This window comes from Melanerpes formicivorus, unplaced genomic scaffold, assembly GCF_026170545.1.
Source record: "Melanerpes formicivorus ecotype bairdi unplaced genomic scaffold, bMelFor1.0.p_v2 SCAF_24, whole genome shotgun sequence".
Classification (NCBI taxonomy): Eukaryota; Metazoa; Chordata; class Aves; order Piciformes; family Picidae; genus Melanerpes; species Melanerpes formicivorus.
Genome location: NW_027142376.1, coordinates 9261652 through 9282537, shown reverse-complemented (window position 1 = coordinate 9282537; position 20886 = coordinate 9261652). Strand labels below are relative to the sequence as shown.

At 47.9% G+C, this 20886-nt stretch overlaps 1 protein-coding gene across 3 annotated transcripts; it reads left to right on the top strand.

Moving 5' to 3' along the window:
• Nucleotides 1-5584: 5584 nt before the first annotated feature.
• On the top strand, nucleotides 5585-20652 carry CDV3 (CDV3 homolog). 3 transcript variants are annotated; one of them, XM_068152846.1, is made up of 5 exons: nucleotides 5585-6113; nucleotides 8496-8575; nucleotides 9699-9835; nucleotides 10768-10930; nucleotides 11954-20652. In XM_068152846.1, exons 1-5 carry the CDS (start codon nucleotides 5889-5891, stop codon nucleotides 12078-12080), a joined length of 732 nt encoding a protein of 243 aa, XP_068008947.1. In that variant the 5' UTR covers nucleotides 5585-5888; the 3' UTR covers nucleotides 12081-20652. The 3 variants fall into 3 exon arrangements, with proteins under 3 accessions (XP_068008947.1, XP_068008948.1, XP_068008949.1); XM_068152847.1 differs by having other exon boundaries at nucleotides 5586-6113; nucleotides 12150-20652; XM_068152848.1 differs by having other exon boundaries at nucleotides 5587-6113; nucleotides 12381-20652.
• The last annotated feature ends 234 nt before the right edge of the window (nucleotides 20653-20886 follow it).

Here is a 20886-nt window from a genome sequence, read left to right as displayed (position 1 = left end):
AATGAAACACACTCCAAATCCACCAGTGAATAACGTACTGTCATGCTTTCCCTTGTGCATTCCCCCACACATGAGAAATTCTCCTTTAATCTCTGCAAAAAGGCCATTTGGTGTCTACCATCTGCAAGATTGTGCTGCAGAATGACTGGATTAAGAGATTACACAACCAAAAGACAGGAGATGACAGATTCCCTTTTTTCCTCACAGAATGTCAGCTCCTCAGAGCAGTAATAATACCTTCATACACATTACAGCAGCACTCACAGAGCTGAGAACTCCACCAAGAGCAGTGATGATGAGAGAAAATACAAACAGTGATACAAGAGGTAACATGGTGCAGACCCATGTGGTGTTGTTAACTGGATGCTGTCTAGGAAGAGTCCCTTTTTGACATTACTGAAATACAATCTTCCCCCCAGTCTCACATTAAAGAAAGCAATTTAGTTGTGAGTTGAGAAAGAGGAGGAAAGTTACAAATTATTTGTGTATTGCTTCATGCTAGGTTTTTAGGGTTTCTTTCTATGTAATTTGTGCGGTTTAACTATAGACAACTGCTTCTATAAATCAAGTGAATTCTCTTGCATAAAAATATACAATCTGGCATCAGATCTCTTTGCTGTTTTCCAGTGATGTTTCAGGTATGAAAAGACATTGATGGCTATCCCACTGTTAGACTGTTCTTTCTAAATGGCACGGGTAGAGATAACCCTGGTGACTTTATGAGCCTAGAATCCTGCTGTGATGTGATAGGAAGGATTTTTTTTTTACAGCTTCTTATATGTCATTCCAACAAAACTTGGATCACAGGTGCAAATGATCCAGCACATTTCATAAAAATTAAGTTAGGTTCCTACTGAGATGTTTATTCCTTGGAATGGAAATAGTTTCTTGCAAAATAACCCAGGCATTTCAGTGTGGGGAAGTGGCTAGAAAAGAAGGCAGCATATAAGCATAAACAGTGACTTTCCAGCAGCTTTTCTCTCGATCCCTAGCAAATACCAAAACCAACTGAAAAGACTGTATGTGAATTGTTCATCAGAACTCAGATGTAGCATGCCTGGCCATTCTAAACCAAAGTGCTTTCATACTTAGGAGACAAGTGGTAGACAGGCATCAGTGCATGCCATGAGTGGCATGCTGCATGCAGTGTGTACTGCTAACATGGTGGGGACAAAAGTGAATTCCCTAGAGTCCCCCTGGTAAATCTGTACCTGACCAGAGGCATTTGGAGTCGTGGTCACACAGGTCAGTCGAAAGCTGTCCGCAGAGCTCACACTCCCATCACAGCAAGGTGGCATTCTGGATGTATTGCTTGCATTGCAAACACCACTCCAGCCAGGCCATGTCTGTAAGCCTTCAGCCAAATGTCCTCTGTGTAACTACTGAAGATCACTGAGTTTGAGAGAGAAGAAAAAAAACTCAGAAGCACTGACATTTTTGTTCTGCATCTGACATATCACACAGCAATAATCTTAACCATAAAAGCTGAAGCAGTGAATTTGCAGAGCGCTACAAAAGCTGTGCATCAGCACCTTTTGACAATTTTACATAAAGCTAAATGCAGAGGTGGGAGGCAAACCTAAGCACAACTGCATAACTAATGCTTCCCTCAAAGTGCCAGCTGAGACATGGTGGCAAATCCAGAGTTAAGCCTCCTGAGGCCTAAAATGTTGCTGCTATTTTCCAGGGTTTCCACAGAGCCTATTCCAGATTTAACAGCTGAACTGTTCCTTGATACTCTGCTCCTGACAGGTATTAAGTTTCTAACCCAGAGTTTGTCATTGAAGCCTTACAGCACTCTGTTTGCAAGGGAGAAGTGATGCAAATGCCCAAAGCAGCAAAAAGCCATCAGGTTTGCTTTCTTCAGCCTAGTACTAGGGGTTGCCCATAACATCACAATGAAAATGGTTTACTAGCTGCTGAAAGTGAAAAACAAGTGCAGCTTAGATTCAGACACAGCCCTGTACTCAGTGGCCATTATTAGCTTATCTACCACAAAAGCTGAAGGATACACATTGTCTGCTTAGCTGCATGTTTTATCAGTGCTGAGCCTGCAAGTTGCAGCATGATGCAGCGCAGAGGTATGTCAGTGTCACTGACCACACAGCTTTCTCGGTGTCACCAGACAAACTGTTATGCTTGCAAATGTTCAGTTCTCAGGGCCTGCTCTGTGTGGGATCAAATCCTCCTAGTGTACAGAATGCCAATGGTAATGAAGAATCAGAGAATGCAGCATTGCAGGCAGAAAAGAGGACTGCAACAATTCTCCCAAACTCAGAACACTTGACTGCAGGGATTCAGTTACAACTACAGAACACTTCACAACGACACGAGTCTTTAACCTCTTCCTGCAATATGACAGTGGCACCTCCCGTTTTTTCAAACAGGCTGAAAATTGCAGATGGAAAATACTGTACAGAAAACCTGCACTGCTAGAGGCTTGTGTTCACCAAGGAGACAGATGAGTCCTGCCAAACTTCATTCAAATAAAGGGAGAGCCCATGGGGCAGATCCCTGTGGGGGTCTCTCAAACTGCTGGAGGATACAGCCTCCTTTTATCCTAATTTGCAGGCTGTAGGTATGCCTTTTCCTTTCCCCACTGGTTGTGGTACTTGGATGTGCAGACTACCCAGGCCACCTACAACACGTTCCCCCTTTGCACGTACAACCCCCTGCAGCATACACCCTGTGTTCATTAAAATGAGGCTTTACACCTCCCTGGGTGGAGAAGTTTGTATTTATTAGGCTATTAAACCTGTGCACTACCCTAAAAGTTCCACAGTTTAGGCTGGATGCAGTCACTGATGGTTTCTGCTGTCTTCAAAGGACACCTCATTAGTTCAGTGATGAGGGGGCAAAGACTTTTTGTTAGTTATAGGCAGTAAGGATGAAGCCACATTGCTGAGATGGCCCAAGCTGTTATGATGAACAGAAAATTCTCATTAACAGAATAACAGAGTTGATAAAGAATTTTCTGCTTGTTAGCTGAAATGCTGGAATGCAGGGAGGGGGAGAGGGGTTGGCAGACAGCCTTTGGATAGATAAGGAGTAACAGGATTTTTCAGTGATTCACTTCTGTTAGCCTTGGACAAGATGATCTTTAGTATAAGATAAAGGACACCTGCATGATATGTATACTTCTGCTATTTTTAGATAGATAAGCTTTGTAGAGATAGGAAGCATCTGGACCTCTGTCATTATAGACAGATAACGTTTTGTATAAAAGTTTTCCCAAAACTCTCTGAAGACACACAGGTCTTTTGAAATGATTCTACCTGTGTCAGGCGCACTAGAATAGAAGGGAAAGTGATGGAGCAGATTATCCTGGCGGCAATAACTGCGCACCTGAAGGATGGCCAAGGGCTCAGGTCCAGCCAACATGGATTTAGGAAGGGCAGATCCTGCCTCTCCAACCTGATCTCTTTCTATAATCAGGTGACCCGTCTGGTGGATGTGGGGAGGCCTGTGGATGTGGTCTACCTGGACTTCAGCAAGGCCTTTAACACCGCCCCCCACAGCAAACTGCTGGCTAAGCTGTCAGCACATGGATTGGACCATTACACTCTGTGCTGGGTTAGGAATTGGCTGGAGGGCTGGGCCCAGAGAGTGGTAGTGAACGGTGCCACATCCAGCTGGCGGCCAGTCACCAGTGGCGTCCCCCAGGGATCAGTGCTGGGCCCTGTCCTCTTCAACATATTCATTGATGATCTGGATGAAGGGGTAGAGTCAGTCATCAGCAAGTTTGCAGATGACACAAAGTTGGGGGCAGATGTTAGTCAGAGGGTAGAAAGGCTCTGCAGAGGGACCTCGACCGACTGGACAGATGGGCAGAGTCCAATGGGATGGCATTCAACAAGTCCAAGTGCCGAGTGCTGCACTTTGGCTATGGCAATCCCATGCAGAGCTACAGGCTGGGGTCGGAGTGGCTGGAGAGCTCCCAAACAGAGAGGGACCTGGGGGTGCTGATCGACAGCCACCTGAATATGAGCCAGCAGTGTGCCCAGGTGGTCAAGAAGGCCAATGGCATCCTGGCCTGCATTAGGAATAGTGTGGCCAGCAGGAGCAGGGAGGTCATTGTGCCCCTGTACTCTGCTTTGGTTAGGCCACACCTTGAGTCCTGTGTCCAGTTCTGGGCCCCTCAGTTTAAGAAGGACATCGAAACACTTGAACATGTCCATAGAAGGGCAACAAGGCTGGGGAGAGGCCTTGAGCACAAGCCCTATGAGGAGAGGCTGAGGGAGCTGGGATTGTTTAGCCTGGAGAAAAGGAGGCTCAGGGGTGACCTCATTGCCCTCTACAACTACCTGAAAGGTGGTTGCAGCCAGGAAGGGGTTGGTCTCTTCTCCCAGGCAACCAGCACCAGAACAAGGGGACACAGTCTCAAGCTGCGCCAGGGGAGTATTTTATTGCCACTTTCCAAAGATCAGAAAAACCTTTAATGTTTATAAACACCTTAGTAGGTCGGGGAAAAAAAAATCATAAAGTATGAAAATATACAAAAAAATAATATTACAAGCATGCTTACTTTTGTATTATCAGAATACAGATAACTTCTTACTTGACAGGGAATTATTGTTTGGGTTCCTTAGCAGCAGGGACATCTATCTCATTGTCAGGACTGACCAAAGTCAGTCACAAGCAGTTCCCTGTAATGATTTATGGCTCGTTTTGAAGTCACAGTTAACTGTTTTAAAACTCGGGAGTTGGTTGTGGGTTTTTTTTTCCAACTAAAGGTCACTATAGCACTCAAGGCCAGTGATGGCCATCTGCTGACACCCACCGTGAAGCTTGTTTCTCAGCAGGCATCCCGCAGGCGTCACCGAGAGTCAGGAGAGGCGGCGGCAGGCTCGTGCCAGCACATCTGGACAACGGAGCGCCGTGTCAAGCCCTATTTAACTACACCATCTCCCAGATGAAAACTGTATTGCTTCTGTGTTTTACAGTAACAGTCTAAGAGCACAGCCCTTTCGAGGGTGCGGTAGAGGCCGAGTTTGAGTCACTTCAGTCCCCGGGAAGAGTGGGCGCAGGGAACACACCGGACAGCTGCGTGGTGGGCTGAGGGGTATTTGGGAAGTGCCGGAGGCGGGTCCCGCAGCGCTGTGTGGTGACGGTCCCCTTGGGCTGCCCCGTCACTCCCCACCGGGCCTTGACAGCGAGGAAGGGCCTGTCCTCGACGCTCGGCCGACCCCACACAAGGCCCCTCTGAGGGCAAGGCGGGAAGCGGGGCAACGGCCAGCACGCGCCGCTCAACAGCCGCCGCTCGCAGGCTAACAGCTGCCGGGCGCCCGCCCGCGCGGGGTAACGCCCGCCGCCTCCCGTGAACCCAGCCGCAGTGCGCATGCGCCACTCGACTTCGCATAGCCCAGCGCGCATTCCCCTGCCCGCCTGGCTCGGCCAATCCCCAGCTGCGCCGCCGCAGCCTCGACCCATCCGTCACGCATTCTCACGTCGTGACGTTGGCATCTTGGCCTCTGGAGATTTCTGACTGGCCGGCAGGGGTTTCCTGCTCAGCTTCTGATTGGTGGGGTCGCTGCAGCACATGCGCGAGAGTGGCTTAGCTGTGAGGCTCTGCCCCTCTCTACTCAGCACGGCCCTGCGGCGGGCTGCTCCCCTTCCCCTCCCTGTCGGGCCGTGTCAGACGGCGGCCGCTAACGTGGGGCGAGGGAGCCTCCTCCCGCAGGGCGTCGGGCGGGCTTAGCCAGCTGCAGGCGTTAGCCAGCCGCGCTCACTCCCCTCAGTGAGAAGCGGCAGGCAGCAGGAGGTTGAGCCGCTGCTGCGCGGGGCTCACCTGTTGGCGAGGCCGCCACTGCTCTCTCCTTCCTCCCTCTCCGCGTCCACACCCTTAACCCCCCCCCCCCACGTCTACTCCGCTACTGGGGGCTGCCGCCATGGCGGAGACCGAGGAGAGGAGCCTCGACGACTTCTTCGCCAAGCGGGACAAGAAGAAGCGGAAGGAGAAGAGCAACCGAGGCGCCGCCGCCTCCAACGCCTCTTCTAACGCCGCCTCTAACACCGCGGGGGCGGCCGCGACAGCTGGAGGAACCCGCCTGACTGACGGCAGTGGCTCCGGGGCCGTCGCCTCTAATGCTGATTCCTCCAAGACGGTGACCAAGGTGAGGCCGGGGAAGTGTGTGTGTGGGGGTGTGCATCGGGGCCGCGGCGCCGGGGGAAGGGTCACCGCTTCCTCCGCCGGCCCAGGCGGCACCTTCCTGCCGGCAGGGGGCGCCGTCACTGCTGGCCCAGGGGAGCGGCGCCGCCCGGCCATGCGGGCGCGTGGGGCCCGTGGAGCTCTCGGGGCTTCCGGGCAGGACCGGCCCCGGAGCAGGGAGGCGGCCGCCGGGAGGGACGTGCCGCCAGGACGAAAGCCCCGCGGGGCTTCTTAGCCCAGCGCAGCCTTAAGTCAGGGCTGGAACCGTCCGTTTCCGGGCTGGGCTTTCTCCCGGCCTTGAAATGTGTCTTGTATCCGCGTGTAGGGGGGAAGTGGATCCGGTTCCCGGTCTGCGGCTTCGGTTGTGCCCAGCCCTTGCCCAGCCCTCGCCGGTTTCTGGGTCTTGGTGCAAGGCAGTGTTTGGAACGGGAGATTTGCATCAGGTGCCAGCTGTAGTCGGCTGGGTTTGTGGCCTGTGGACTTTGGCGATAAGTTCCCCCTGGCTCTGCAGACACGGTGTGCCGAGCTCTTTGCCTCAGTGCCAGGAAGGGGTTTACTGCCAGGAGGGTTTGTGTACCGTGCTACAAGGATACGATAAGAGTGCAAGAGAAGCTTAAGGGCTCGTAGCTGAGTTAGTGCCCTACAGGTAGCCGTGTCGTATACTGTAAGAATTCTAGAGTACTAGGTTGGACGGGACCTCAGCGATCATTTGATTCACCCTTTCTTGGGAAAAGCACAGTCTAGACAAGATGGCCCAGCAGGCTGGCCAGATTAGTCATTACGGTGTCTGGTTGGGGGGACTCAACCACTTCCTTGAGGAGACTATTCCAATGCTTGATTTGTCTTTGAAAATCTTTCCCCTTGTGTCCGATTGCGATGTCCCCGGGGTTAACTTGTACCCTTTAGCCATGGTCTTTTGCCTGAGACTCCTTGTAGAAAGGGAGTGGTTTCTTTGTAGCCACCCTTCAAATATTGGACCATGGTGATAAGGTCTCCTCTAAGCCTTCTTTCCTCAAGGCTGAACAAGAAATATTTTTTAATGCTCTTTAACTTGGGGACCTTAACACCTGCAGCAGCTTTCTAAGGAGACCAAGGTCAATGGTAATCTTTCAGCTGCTCTTCTGTTTATGTGCTTGCGAAATATTATTTGGCTTTGCCTGAAGCTTGTTCATGGATTAGCAATAAGGATCATTACATGTGGAATGTGTGGTACTTTGAAAGCTGTGATGTTTCCATGGAGATGAGGATGTAAGAAACCTAAAAGATTTTAGAGCTGTAGACTCTCACTCTTCCAAAAGATTGACTCTTCAGCAGGCACTACGATAGTATGAGATGACTTTCTGCTTCTGCTCTTAGGTTAAAGCAGGTCAGAGTTTTTCCGGTAGAAGTTGATCATCTTGAAGATCCTAGAACAGGGCTCTTTAGAGAAGCTGTTTCCCAGCTATGCAGCAGAAAGTGGACAGTAGTAGCACTGGCAGACTTTGCTGGCAAGGTCGTTTTCGTATTTGAAGTCATAACTGCAGTTCATGTAGGGTGTAGGAATTGTGAAAAGTAATAATTAGGCTGCATGTGTCTTAAAGCTGTGACTAGGACTGCTCATCTGTTCTGGTCCAATCTTAACCCACTTTAATAACCCCAGAACCAGCTGATTGAACAGTAGGACAAAACTGGCTCCATGTAAATGGCTCCCTCTTTCCTCAAACCCTTAATCAGACTCCCACTTTAAAGCCTCAGAGTGGTGCTTCCCAAAGGCTCACATTTTACTGGGTTTGTGTACTAAGGTTACTGTGGTTTTGAAGCTGGCTGGTTTTGGTTATAGAGAAGACAAGAAAGGCTTTAAGGGTGGTTGTGAATGTACCAATATTAATCTTTGTCATAAATCCCCTGTAGACTATTCCAGATGTTCTTTGCTTTTGGGCTCATGGGATAGATGGCAGAAAAGTAAATCTGAAGCTTTGTGTGCACTGAAGCTGTCATAAAAGCTCACTGTTAGTAAAAGCAAGAGCTGTTGCCCTTGTATCTCCCTGGTCTGGACTGCAGAGCCCTGTGCCCTGCTTAGTGCTGCCCCTTCATTTCTGATGGGATTTTTACTGAGATGTGGTTTTCTTTTCACTTGAATGACTTCTACTGAGGCATTTCTGAGCTGTTCCAGTGAGTCAGCTCACAAGTGCATCCTCAGTGACACACACTGAATTAGGGAGGCAGAGTGGAATCCTTTCCTGTGGGCAGTGGGGCACAGATGAGCTTCCTGTGGAACTGCACCTTCACTCTTAGTTTTCTTTATCTGTTACATTCTTTTCTACTTTCAGCATCAAGAGGTAACAACTGTCTTTTTTTCTCCTTACAGGAAGAGGATGATTGGAAGGAATTTGAGCAAAAGGAAGAAATTGATTATAGTGGTCTTAGAGTTCAGTCCATGCAAATAAGGTACCACATTTTCAGTTCTTTCTCCGTGTCTTGAAAGTATGTTCTGTCTTCTGAGCTGCCTCCACGGAGTCCAGTTAAACAGGGCTGTGATACATTTGTGATAGTAGAGAAGTTTAAGCTCTAGGTGTGCCTGTTTTGATTGGGACTCAGAGTTTTATTGCAGATTCTTAATGTTGCCCTCCATAAAGATGTTAAAGTGGGAATTTCTCTGTGAAGAACACAGAATGGTAACTGCCTCTGGATGATGTCACTTGTTCCAGCTTGGTGCTGTGGTTACTCTTGTTTGGATGAACAGTGAGAGGCTGTTTAATTTTCAGAAATTAGTTATTTTTATCGGTTTTCTGATGTATTATTGATACAGAAAGCTTTTCTGATCATGATTACTAGGAACTGGTGTATTACAAACTTCTGTATTCACACTTCACTGCTGCTGTTCAGCTCCATGTCTTGAGTTTAAGAGCCTCACCCTCCCCATGTGCCCCCTTACACCACACAGCTTGCTGTAGCAGTTTTGTCTAGCAAATAATTTTGAGCTTGACTATTGATGTGGAAAATAAGATGGGCTAAACAAAATGGTCAGTCTTCTGTTTAAGATTTGTCTTCACAATGGGCATATTTTCATGAATTTTATACTGCATGCTTTGAAAAAATAATCTTGAGTTGACCTGTGGATTATATTTGGCTGAGTAACATAAGGATGTTTCTCAGGTGGTTATAGTTACAGGTAAAGGGAGTTCAGGACTTGCTTTTCCATGATGTCTTCCTCTTGACTAAAGCATTTTATGGAAGCTGGACTTGTAGCCCTTTCCTGCTTTATCTTGTCATCTCTTCCAAATGTATGGCAGCTTCAGTAAGAAGGCATTTAAACTCAAAGTAAGGCATCAGTTTATTTCATCACTTAGTGTGGTTTCAGTTTGTCTCTTTTTAAAGAATTTCCTTCTCAGTTGTGAGGCTCTCTGCAGTGTGGCAGCAATAGTTCAGATGGAAGCACCACTGCAGAGGTTGCAGGGCTGATGCTGCCTGTGTGCTGCCTCTGTGAAGTGTTGCCCATGGTGATTGTGTAACGTGTGTCACGTCTGAAATCTCTCTTTGTAAAATGCTGCTCATCACTCCTCTTTTATAGTGAGAAAGAAGATGATGAAAGTGAAAAAACAGAAGAAACTGGTGACAACTGGGAAGAGACTGCTGGTAGTGTAGACAGATCATCTGGTCCTTGGAACAAGTCAGCTCCTGCACCAGCACCTGTGGTTGAACCAACTGGTAAATTTAACTTGGAGTTGTTGCTTTTCCCAGCTGGGAGCCCACTGGGCTGAATTAAGCTGCCCAGAGGGTGGAGGTGCTGTTCAGGCACTGTCACATACTGATGGCTTGATTGACACAGTGAAGAATAAGGAAATCTTCCTGTGAAGGGGTCTGAGGATCTTCATTGATAATACTGTCATTGATACAGTACATTGATAATGCTGTCAGAGGCTTTAAACAAACACTAGTGAAGCGGGGTTTATTTCTAGCTTCAGAGGTGAGGAGGGGGAAGCATTCTGTCTTTGGAGGAGATACCTCTGCTTTGCAGTCTGCAAAATACCTGTGGAAGCATTTTGTTGATCTAAAAATAGTGCTTTGACACTGAAGGGGCTGTTCAGCCAGTGTCTGTCTGCTAAGGCAGTTCTTGAGTAGGATTTTTATGGGGAGTAGTGTGCTTCTCAAACCAATTGTAGCACACAGAGAATGTGGCACCACAAAGCTGATTCTTTAACTGGGGTAGGACTTTAGTTTTGATTAAATACAGTTTATTAGCAGCAGCAGAGATCAGCTACTTAGCCATGGTCTGAGTTCATTGTACACTGTTACCTTAAATATGAACTATTCAGACACTCTACTGCATCTGAAGAGGTGCTAGAAATAACATTTAGCATAATGATGTGTTTAAATGTAAGCTGCTAACAAATACCAAAGAAACATGAAATCCTCATCAGTGGTTTTGATTCTCTGAGCTTTGTGAGGCAATGTACTGGAACCACATTTGAATTGGCCTCCCCAGTGTAGGTGAGATTGGGTGGCAAGTGATTTCCTCCCTTCTCTGAGATACCTGCTTCCAGGGCTTCCAAAGGTGGCAGGTCTTGAGCTCGTGGATGGGGTTTGGGGGCTGTGGAGGCAGATTGACACTGGTGTCTGGACGCTGTTGTCACCCTTAGTGACGGAGGCCCCGGAGCCGGTGCAGAGCGGGGGCGTGTACCGGCCGCCCGGCGCCAGGGAGGGCGGCAGGCCGCGGCGAGCGCAGCAGGGCCCGCCCGAGATCTACAGCGACACACAGTTCCCCTCGCTGCAGTCCACCGCCAAGCTCGTCGACAGCCGCAAGTAAGTACCCTGCAGCCACTGCTGGGACGCACCCTGGGGCTGTCTGCTCGTGCTCCTTGCTCTGCTCTAGGGCTTAAGCCTGAAGCTTCCCACAGAGGAATGAAAAGTGAGAAACTGCTCTGTTTGGCTAAGAGATACAGGAGAGCCTTAACTGCCTTCCCCAACTCTTGAAAGGTCCTCCTAGGAAGTAACTTCCATGGGACATAGCCCAGTGAAACAGCCAAGTGTGCCTGCCAGGTCTCCTTGACCTGCTGAAGGATTTCCCTGGAGCAGAGCATTTCTGCTCTTGACAGTGTTTGGCTCCCTGAGATGCTGGTCATGGCAAGGCTGTGTTGCTGCTGGCAGTAGGCATGAGGGAGGTCCTGAGCACCCTGCCTTTTCCTTTGAGATGTGACAGGGACAGAAATGGAGGAATGGGCTTTCATACAAACAGAAAGCAGTAGCATTGCTGTCTGAGCTGTGCTCTACAAAGATGAGCCCCCCTACTTCTGAAGACTTGAGTCTTGCTCTGCTTTTGAGTCCTGATCTTTCCATAACCTTATATCTTATAGGAGAGAGAGATAGCAAGGCCAGGACCTAACTCACCTATGGGTTCTTTGGGATTTTTTTCCCCCCCCTTGCTAGACCAATGGAGTCTGATAGATGTTTTGTTTCTTCTGGGTTTTTGATGTGGCCTTGTCTACCTGGAGCTGAGACCTGTTAACCAATTGATGCTTTAAGGTTGAGCTAAGGTGACATTCTGAGGGAGCAGTCTAGAAATGGACTCTTTGCTTTCTAAAACCTGTTTAAATGCACTTAAATTTACTTGTGAGAATGTTAATACTGAAATTTAGAATGTGATCAGGATTGTACTGGGTGATGAGCTTGATTCTGGAGATAGGTTTTACAAGATTTGCTTGGGAATGTTTGGCTGTTCTGTTAAAACTCTAGACCTGGTGTTCTGTGTGCTGTTGTTGGGATGGGAAATTCACAATTTACAAGCTAGTGATAAGATATTTACTGATTACATTTCTTTTCCCTTAGGGATAAAGAAATGGAGAAGAGCTTTGAAGTAGTAAAACACAAAACTAGAGGTAGGGATGAGGTCTCAAAAAACCAGGCACTTAAACTCCAGCTAGACAACCAGTATGCTGTGCTGGGGGATCAGTAGAGCTGCACACAGAGTACAGTTAAGGAATGCTTTTTTGGTAACCCCTCCACTAAGGTAACTAAACTACAGCTCACAGCTATGATGAACGTGCCACCTTGTTTCTGCTGGACCTGCTGCAGCAAGTGCAGACTGCCTTGACGTAAGTGATTGGTTCTCCTGCATTGTGGAAGCATAACATGTTACAACTCCTCCAGTGGATGTGGGGCAGAGTAATGTAATGATTGAACCAGCGTCACCAGGGTTCTTTAATTGCTCAGATACCTACAGCCAGTGGTCATTTCAAAATCTTTTTATGTTCAGATATTGAGCCTTCGTAAAGGTTGACTACCTCAGACTTGCTGCACTCATTGTGGACACCATGTGGATCACAACTTCTGGAAGAGAAGGTTACAGCTGTTTTAGTGGCCATCTGAAACTTGAAACCAGCTCTACTGGATTCCTGTCAGAAATCCTGCAGAAGTCAGCCATTTGGTTCCAATTTGCTATAACAAAGATTTAAGTGACCTTAATGACAAACCTGTTCTGTTCCCCTCCTGAGGAATCCTGCCCTGCGTAGCCATAGCCTGCTAGAGACTTCTGGAGCTGCCCAAGTACCAGAGAGCTGTAGCTTGTTTACCTTCTTAGCTGTACTGAAGTAACTGCAACACCAATTAAAACTCATCCAGTACCAGATTGGAGAAATAATGGCTTGGAGTGCTCTCTTTGCTTTAGCCATTTCTGCAGTCGGCTGTTTCAGCTGCTTTCTTTCTTACTCTCCACACAAAAAACCTGCCTGCCTGGTTTCTGGTATCCAGTTGCAGTCTATGTAAATAATGGTGAGACCTTGGACTGAAGCAGTTTCTTTGGGGGCTTGTCATGAGTCTTTCTCACCCAAAAGCACTAAGGCTTGAGTTTCCATTATCCAGGCTCCAACCACAGTCCTTAGAATTTGTCTTTTCCAAAGGAGGTGTGGCTGTAGTGATACTGGATAAGATGTTCTCCTCTATTGAACACCAGTTACTTGTTGCAGGGTTATGGGTACTTGATAACCAAAACACAACCAGAGGGATAACTAGAGCTGGTAAAGCCTTACTTGTTTGGCTCTTCTGTGAAGCATGCAGGTTTTTTGAGGCAGAAATCCTGTAAGTCAAACTCCTGTGGTGTTTATTCACCGAGTCAGGAAGTTCAGTAGTATTGTAAAGCAGTGGCTTCTTATGTTGTCATCTTTGAGTCTAGTGGAAGCAGGCAAAGTGGTGCAAGTCTGATTTGATGAACAACATCTGTCAAGTACCAAATGTGTCCTGCTGTAACCATTTTTCTCTTCTCTGAATTCTCAGACCAGAAGTCAAATGAAGTACAACAGTGGCATGCTCCAGTGTTGGTTTGTTTTTTTTTTCCAGAGTAAATGCCAAAAAATAGCCCCAACATTTGTAAGAGTTGCCAATGGCAAGAGACAAGGGAACAAAACAAAGCTTGCTTAGGTGTGCGTGCAGGTGGTGAGGGTAGTGCAGGGCTCCCTTTGACTAACTGCTGACTCACTTTAATCTCCTTCTCTGAGGCCAATGGGAATTTTGCTGTTGACTTCAGTGGGGCTGGGCTTTCACCTGGTTCTCCTGTGCACAGACTAAAACTGGCCTTGTCCTTGCAGAGTTAACTGTCCCTAAAACCTCTGCTAGAAGCTGCTATTAAAGAGAGGGCTCAAGACTCTTTTCCATTTGGAAACAAACCCCAGTGAACAGACTGATGCAAACACCCAGGACTGAGCCACGTATCTCACTTGCGAATGCATTGTTGCCAGCAGAACTGATGTGTCACTAAAGATTTCTGTGGAATTGATGGGGAATGGAGATGTTGATTGATGTGGTGGAAATGTGAAAATGCTTTTCCTGATCCTCTGAAGTGCTCTCAGCAATGCAGCTGAAGCCAGTTCCTGATGAGGGAAGGGGAGATGGGGCTGGCTGTTGTGCTGTCTTTTATTGGAGGTTTTGGGCATGGATTCTGGCAGTTCAAGAAAACCCTGTAACAGTTTAAAATCAAATAAAATGGACATACACATGGCTCTGGAGTCTAATGAATCTTTACCATTGTGTACTACATCTGAGGATGCAGAGTCTTTGGGTGTGCTGAGGGGCAGGCTGTGGCATGGGCAGTCGGCCTGCTGGGCAGGCAGGCTGTGTTTTAGGGGCACATAGCAGCAGTGAACATTAATATGGCTTTTATTTATGCAAACTTAGTTTGTACCCATCAGTGTCGTCTTACACTCACTATAGAGGTCTAGTTTGAGGTTGTGAATTGAGTATGAATGAAGCTTTGATCTACTTTACACTTCAAAGTAGCTCTGCTAACTTAAAAGAATTGAGAGGGGAAAAAAGAACACCTCCAAAACTGGTTGCTGTCCCCAGAGTTCAGCTGCTGCTGCTAACTAGAGGTATTGTTTTAGGGACTTTTCTTAAGCATAGCATTCCAGGGTTGTAGTGAAGGCATAAAGGAAGAAACCATCAGAAGTTCAGATTGCCATGGTACAGAATATTAAAGCATTTGAAAGTGTCTTGTGTTAAACGTTGCTGCCAGCAGCTCGCAAAATGCCAGCTGTCAGTAACAATGACTTGTTCTGCATGCCTGAAGTTCTGGCAAGTCAGTTCTCTCTGGAAGCTTGGCTTGCTCTTGGGACTCTGAAGCCCAGCTCTCCCTGGTTTGTCCTTGTGTTCCTTTGAGGCATGCAAAAAATGTCCCTTTCATTCCTTCAGAGTGCTTGGGGAAGGTTCATGCTCTAAGTGAAGGACTGCCAGCTGCAGACATGGGGTTGGTTTGATGCTAGTCAGTAAAAGGCAGCTGTGTTAACCTGCTACATGCTTTTGTCTTGGCTTAGGTCCTGATTTCCAGTTTAGAGGTTCCATTTTACCTTCTGTAGCTCAAAATAAAAACACAGACATAAAGCTGCTGTCTTGTTAGTAAAGCATGTCACTGCCCAGTCCTTGCTGGAAAAGGCACCACTTGGATGGGTGGGGCTGAGGGAGACAGTCGAGGTTTAAGGAATGTTAAAATGCCCCAAACTAGCTAATTTTTGCTTCCTGCAGGAATCTGACATCTGTGCTCACTTGAGCTGCTGGTAAGTGGAGGAAAGGATTACTGTTATCCCTTGGCCTGGTTCAGCTGTGTGCCACGTTCATTCTTACGAGTGAAGAGGACATGACAAAGTGACTGTCACCTCCTTGCAGCTTGGCTTTGCCAGCCATGGCCAGTCACAAAACGTTGCACAGATGAATTTTTCATGGCACACACAGTGTTGGAAACCTGACAGCAGAGGGACTGTGTCTGCTGGCTCTCGGAAACTCTCTCACCATGACGTGACTGAGGCACCTGTGTGGCTTAGGTTCCTTGATAGGGCTGCACATCTTGAGTGGCAGCTTTTGCAGCAGTTGTTCTCTTTTTGTCTTTTTAATTGCAGCCTGTTGCAGTTTCAGGCTTGCCTGTGGTTTTCTATCAGATCCCATAAGTAAAATGTAGCAGATGGTTGTGTTCTGACAAGCAGGACTCTGTGCTGCAAAGGTTCACAGGCTGGTAACAGTATGCTTTCCAGTACTGCTGTGGAAATGAATCTCACTCACTTTACATGAGCAGTTTGTGCCAGAGGCCCAAGAAACTGAATGTACCCAAAAAATGAGTTCTTAAATCTTTATGAAAGCCATAATCCATGTTTCATTGCTTGACTGTGCCCAAGTTCCTAAATGGCCGCTCACTGCTGACAGCCTTTTAACTCATAAATTGGCTTCCATGTTAAATTGGGGCTTCATTTGGGAATCTGCTCAGTAGTAATCTCCACATTTACATTTCAGATCCATTGGCTGTGCATGGAGGGGGAGGAGAACTGAGTGTGGATTGTGTTGTGGTCAGTAGTGGAACCTGCGATCTCCAGCAGATGGGAAAGTGCCAGCACAAAACACAGCCAAGGAGTTTGATGTGGAGAAGTCCTAACTACTGTGTATGTAGAGTGTGGATTCTGAAGCAGCAGGTATAGTTCCACCATGTTCTAAGTGCAGTAGAGCAGGAATGAGGATTATTTTTTTATTCAAGTAGGCAGAGTGGGAATGATGCAATAAACCAGATGAGGTAGAGGAGAGGCATTGAGATGGCTGTTCTCTGAATGGCAGGATGGTTTAGTAGTCTTGGGGTCAGGTTGGACTTGATCTTTGAGGCCTCTTCCAACCTTATTGATTCTATGAATGGCACAGCCTGAGCTAGGCAGTGGAGGGTACCTGGTAGGGTGTGGGTAAGCACTGTCCACATGTGACAGGTCCACGTGGTTTTACAGCAGCAGAAGTGTGTGAAGCTCTATACTTGGGGGTGGTCTTTAAAGGAAGCAGGAGAATGGTGCATTGGTGCAGAGCTCTCTGACCAGCTGCCTGCAGAGAGGACAAATCCCAGGATGGTTCAGCAGTCTGAGTAGGTGATGATTCAGGTTCAAGAAAGCTTTTTCCCCTTGTGTGTAACAGTTTGAGACAGTTTGAGGGGAGATGTTTCCTGGTGTGAAAACTTGTGGTTTGTGTGTGCTGGGGTTACTCTCAGCTGCTCCCATGTGTTGGCATAGCAAGGCTGAGGGAGCTCAGTGGCTGCTCAATCAGAACACAAGTGTTGGAAATGTGTTCAGTACTAATGAACCACCAGGGAGAGTGCAGCTAGGGCAGAAAGGAGCATCTAAAGCAAGTGTGTGCTCAGAACAGAAGCCAGCCTGGTCTGTAGTGTGTAGGGCCAAGGAAGTAGGATTTGGCCTGGATTTTCTGCTCAGCTGCTCTGCTGAGGGAATTCAGTTTCACTTTGCCTCAGCTTCCCCAGCTGTACCAAAAAATCCAACCACCTACCTCACAGGGATGTTGTGAGGATAGAGCTGTATTTTGTCAAGGTCTTGGGCTGTTGGAAGGTGCTACAGAGGACTGAAAGCCTTGATTAAAAGGTCTCTATTAGCCTTTCATTGCAGTATTCTGATGCTATTTGGAAAGGCTTGTTCCTGCCAGCTGTGCTGGACACTCCGTGGAAGTATTCTGGGATTCGATTTGGTGTGGGTAAGGAGGAAGTTCAGGCTGTGCTCTCCAACTGCTGTTTCCCCTCTAATCATCTGCCACCCAAATGATACTAGCTTAGTGTGAGGCCTTTTACTTTTCTGTGGCATGTGTTCAGGTCAGTATTGCTCCAGTTTGTAAACCCTGTGCCTGAAACAAGGCCTGCTCACAGCTAAGGGCCACCCTTCCAGTGGGGCTGCTTTAAAGACTGTTCAGATTGAACTAGCAATGTTCACTGGTGCCAGGGCACTGCATGGAAACACCTCCTTGCTTGGCTCTGTGCCCTTTCCTGCATCGAAGGTGAAGCAGCCTGCAGGTGCAGTGGGAATACAGGGCAGAGAGTACCCTCAACTCCACACAGTGTGTAAGGTTGGCATTAGGGCAGGCTGTGGCAGAGGGGTGAGGGCAATAAACCTGCCTGTGGAACAGGTACAGCAATGATCAGAAGACAGCTGAGAGGAATAGATAGGGAAGAAGGTCTAGAGAAGGGGGCAGGTACAGCTCACTGCTACCTCCTGGCTTATCAGTAACTGCAGCTGAGGAAGTCACTTCCATGAATGTGCCTTTGCCTGCTGCTGCTGGGGATTTCAGGGCTCATCACTCAGCTTTCACAGGGAGCCCCCAGGGGATAGAGCACATGGCTGTGTCTTGCTTGGGAGCTGGACAGGCTGAGCCCCAGCAGCTACCTTCTGTTTTCCCTGGTATCTTTATCACTGCAGCACCTTCTAGGGCAGTTGTTGCCATGCTTCAGCTGTGCCAGTTCTCAGTCAGAAATGATTACTGCTAAATTTCAATAAACTCTTGCAGCTGCTTCAGAGGAAGGGTTTAACCAGCCACATAACATGCATGAAAGCAAAACCCAGGCTGCTTTTTGGAGTACTTGTGGTGGTGACAAGTGACATTGGCAGGTGGTTTAAAATGACTGAGCTCTGGATTCTGGGGTGGGGACGGACAGACACAATTACTTTTTAAGATGCCTAGCACCTTAAACTACCTGGGTTTTGCCATCTTCAGCTCTGAAGAACTGCTTCTACCCTTCTCTCACCCCTCTGTACTTGAATGTCACTGTTTTTAAGGTGCTGATAAACTGGCAAAGATTGATTGGGGGCCTCTAAGAACCCCAAGCTGTAATGCTCTATTGTTGTGTCTTCAGTACAGTCAAACAGCTCAGTCACTTTCTTGACTTCAGCTATACAGTGAGCAGATGTCTTCACCCAGCTGTCCATGGTGGTGCCTAAACCATCCCCTTGAAAGATCTCAGCTAGTTCAGACTCCAGCAGGGCATGTGGGGGTGCTTTAAAGCCTTTGCAGCATTCCTGGCCACAGGGCTATTCTCTGTTGCCATTCACTGCCAAGGTTACAGTGAGGTACCTGAGCAATCAGCACCATCTCAGGGCTGGCAAACCAAGGAGCTTCCTGTGGGCACTGGATTTTCCCCATCTCATCTCCTGAAATCTTCAGGTCCATGTGTTTAATTGACTCTTAGCAGTGACAGGCAGGCTATGCCCTTACCTTTACTCAGACCTCTGTTCTCTTTGTCTCCTCTCCTGTGTACTGAGTGTTCCAGCTCAGTGACAGTGGTAAGGTCAAACTGCACCTGCTTTATTTCCTGTCCTTTGCCTACAGCAAACTGCTTGCTAGATCAAATGTTGTAATGAACTCTTCTTAAACCAAATTGCTTATTCTCTCTCTTTCAACGTCTGTAAGGCCAGAACCAAGTGACAGCAACTGTGAACCCAGAGCAGGTACAGCAGATGTGAGTCTGAGCAGCTAAAGCTTAACTGCATTGGTTTCAGTGGAGTTATTTCTGTCACTTGATTCAAGATGTGCTCACCTGGAGTCCAGATACAACAGCCAGCACCAAACACAGGTGAACAAGCCCTGTTTTAAATTCCTGGCATGGTCTGCTCTCTGTGGCTGACACTGAACAGATGAGTTACTTGGTCTGCTCAGCAATCAGCTGGGCTCAGCCAGGCTTAGTCTAATGCTCTGTTGTCACAGGTAACTGGACATTGACATTAGGTGACAGGACTTGAGACCAAGGTGAGTGCAGCAACACCGGGCACAGGCTCAGTCTTTGGGGCTTGTTTCATCTGTTCACCCTCTCATCTGGTACTTGAAAGACAAGGATAAGGCTGTAAATGCTGACTGGCTTCACCAGCAGTGCCACAGCTGCAGCTGAGGTGTGGCAAGGTGTGACAGCTGCAGCCTGCCTGCCACTGCAGAGCTGCATTGTCTGAGGGTCAGAACACTCCAATGCATAGGACAGCTGCTGACTAGTACTGGATGGGGTGAGGAGGTACCTGGGGCTTTACACCTAAGGAAACTGCTTTGTGTTCTGTGACAGAGGTGCTGGTGTCCCTTTAAAACAGTGGTGGCTGTGGGTTTATAGTGGCAAACTGGAGCTGGGGTGTTTTGTTGAGTGTTTTGGGGGAGGGAGAATACAAACACGCCAAAGTCTCATCTCGCTGCTGTGAATTGTTACTCACTAACCACCTCAGATCCAGCAGGACTGACCAGCTCTCACTGTGCACTGTCTTCACTCTGGGAACTGGAAAAAAAACCACTGGCTTTGTAGCCTGGCATGACAGAATTCTCTGACAACTGCCTCTGCTGCTTTTTTTTTCCTTTTTTCCCCCTCCCCCTGCAACTCAAAGCCCAGCAAAACTCTTGCTGTGACCTTCCTTTACCCTGAAGGAGTCACTGTTCATGCCAGGGATTTCTAGTCAGGTGCCTGAATTATTTGCCACTTCAGAAAGCATCTCTCTAAGCAAGAACTCCTGAGTCTTGAGCATGCTGTGCTTCAGTCAGGGCTCTGGCATCACAAACACTGCTCCAGCTCTTGCAAAACTGCTTAGCAAGTAAAGGTGATCTGCTGGAAATTAAGCCTTTGAAGGTCTAACTTCTACAGAATGCAGCAGAATGAAGGCAGGAGCACTGAGCACTGCACCATTCAGCTGTGAAGAGGAGCAGGGCTGCATGCCTGGTGAGATGCTAGCTGGGTAACAGGGGCTAGCCTGAGGTGGTTTGGGTTTGGTTTGTTGTTTTTAGTGAGTGAAGAACAGTCAGAGGGTATCTCTGCAAATGTCTGCTTAAAGCAAAACCAGTTCCACAGAATGTCTCACCACCAGAATTCACCTGGCAAAAGTGAAGATAAAGCACTTTGAGTCCTTATTGCAGTGCAGGTGAAAGGGTGATGCTGGCTGGGAGCCCAAGGCACAGTGGAAATTGTACTCTGTACAATAGGATCTGAGAATCCCTGTCTGGCCCCCACAAGACCCTAATGGTGCCTCTGTGTTTTTATGTAATTACATCTTTATGCTCAGAATTTAAGCTCCAGACCTGAACTATATTCTTTGCCAAATTTTTAACCCTGATTTACCTATCACAGCTGCTGCCCATGACAACTTCTCCCTGCCCTGTCCCCTGTGACAGAAACAGTATTCAACTTTGTAAAGCATTTGTGATGTTTCCTGTGATGAAAGCTGAAGAAAATAAATTTCTCTTGACAGCACCAACTGCATTTATATCCATAATGTTGTCTGCCCTGTGCTGTGTTCTCCCCAGTGCCCCCTTGCTCTCCTTCTGTTCCTGTCTCCCCTGCATCCCACCTGGATGCTGAGCTGATGGCTGGGGTTCTGTGGGGGTTGCTGTGCTCAGTTTTGCTTGGGGGTGTGAGCTCCCCATCTACACTGCCCCCAGGATGCACAGCAGCTGCTGGAACTGGGTTGACTCCAGGACTACTTTAAATCTTAGCTAAGTGAGTGGTG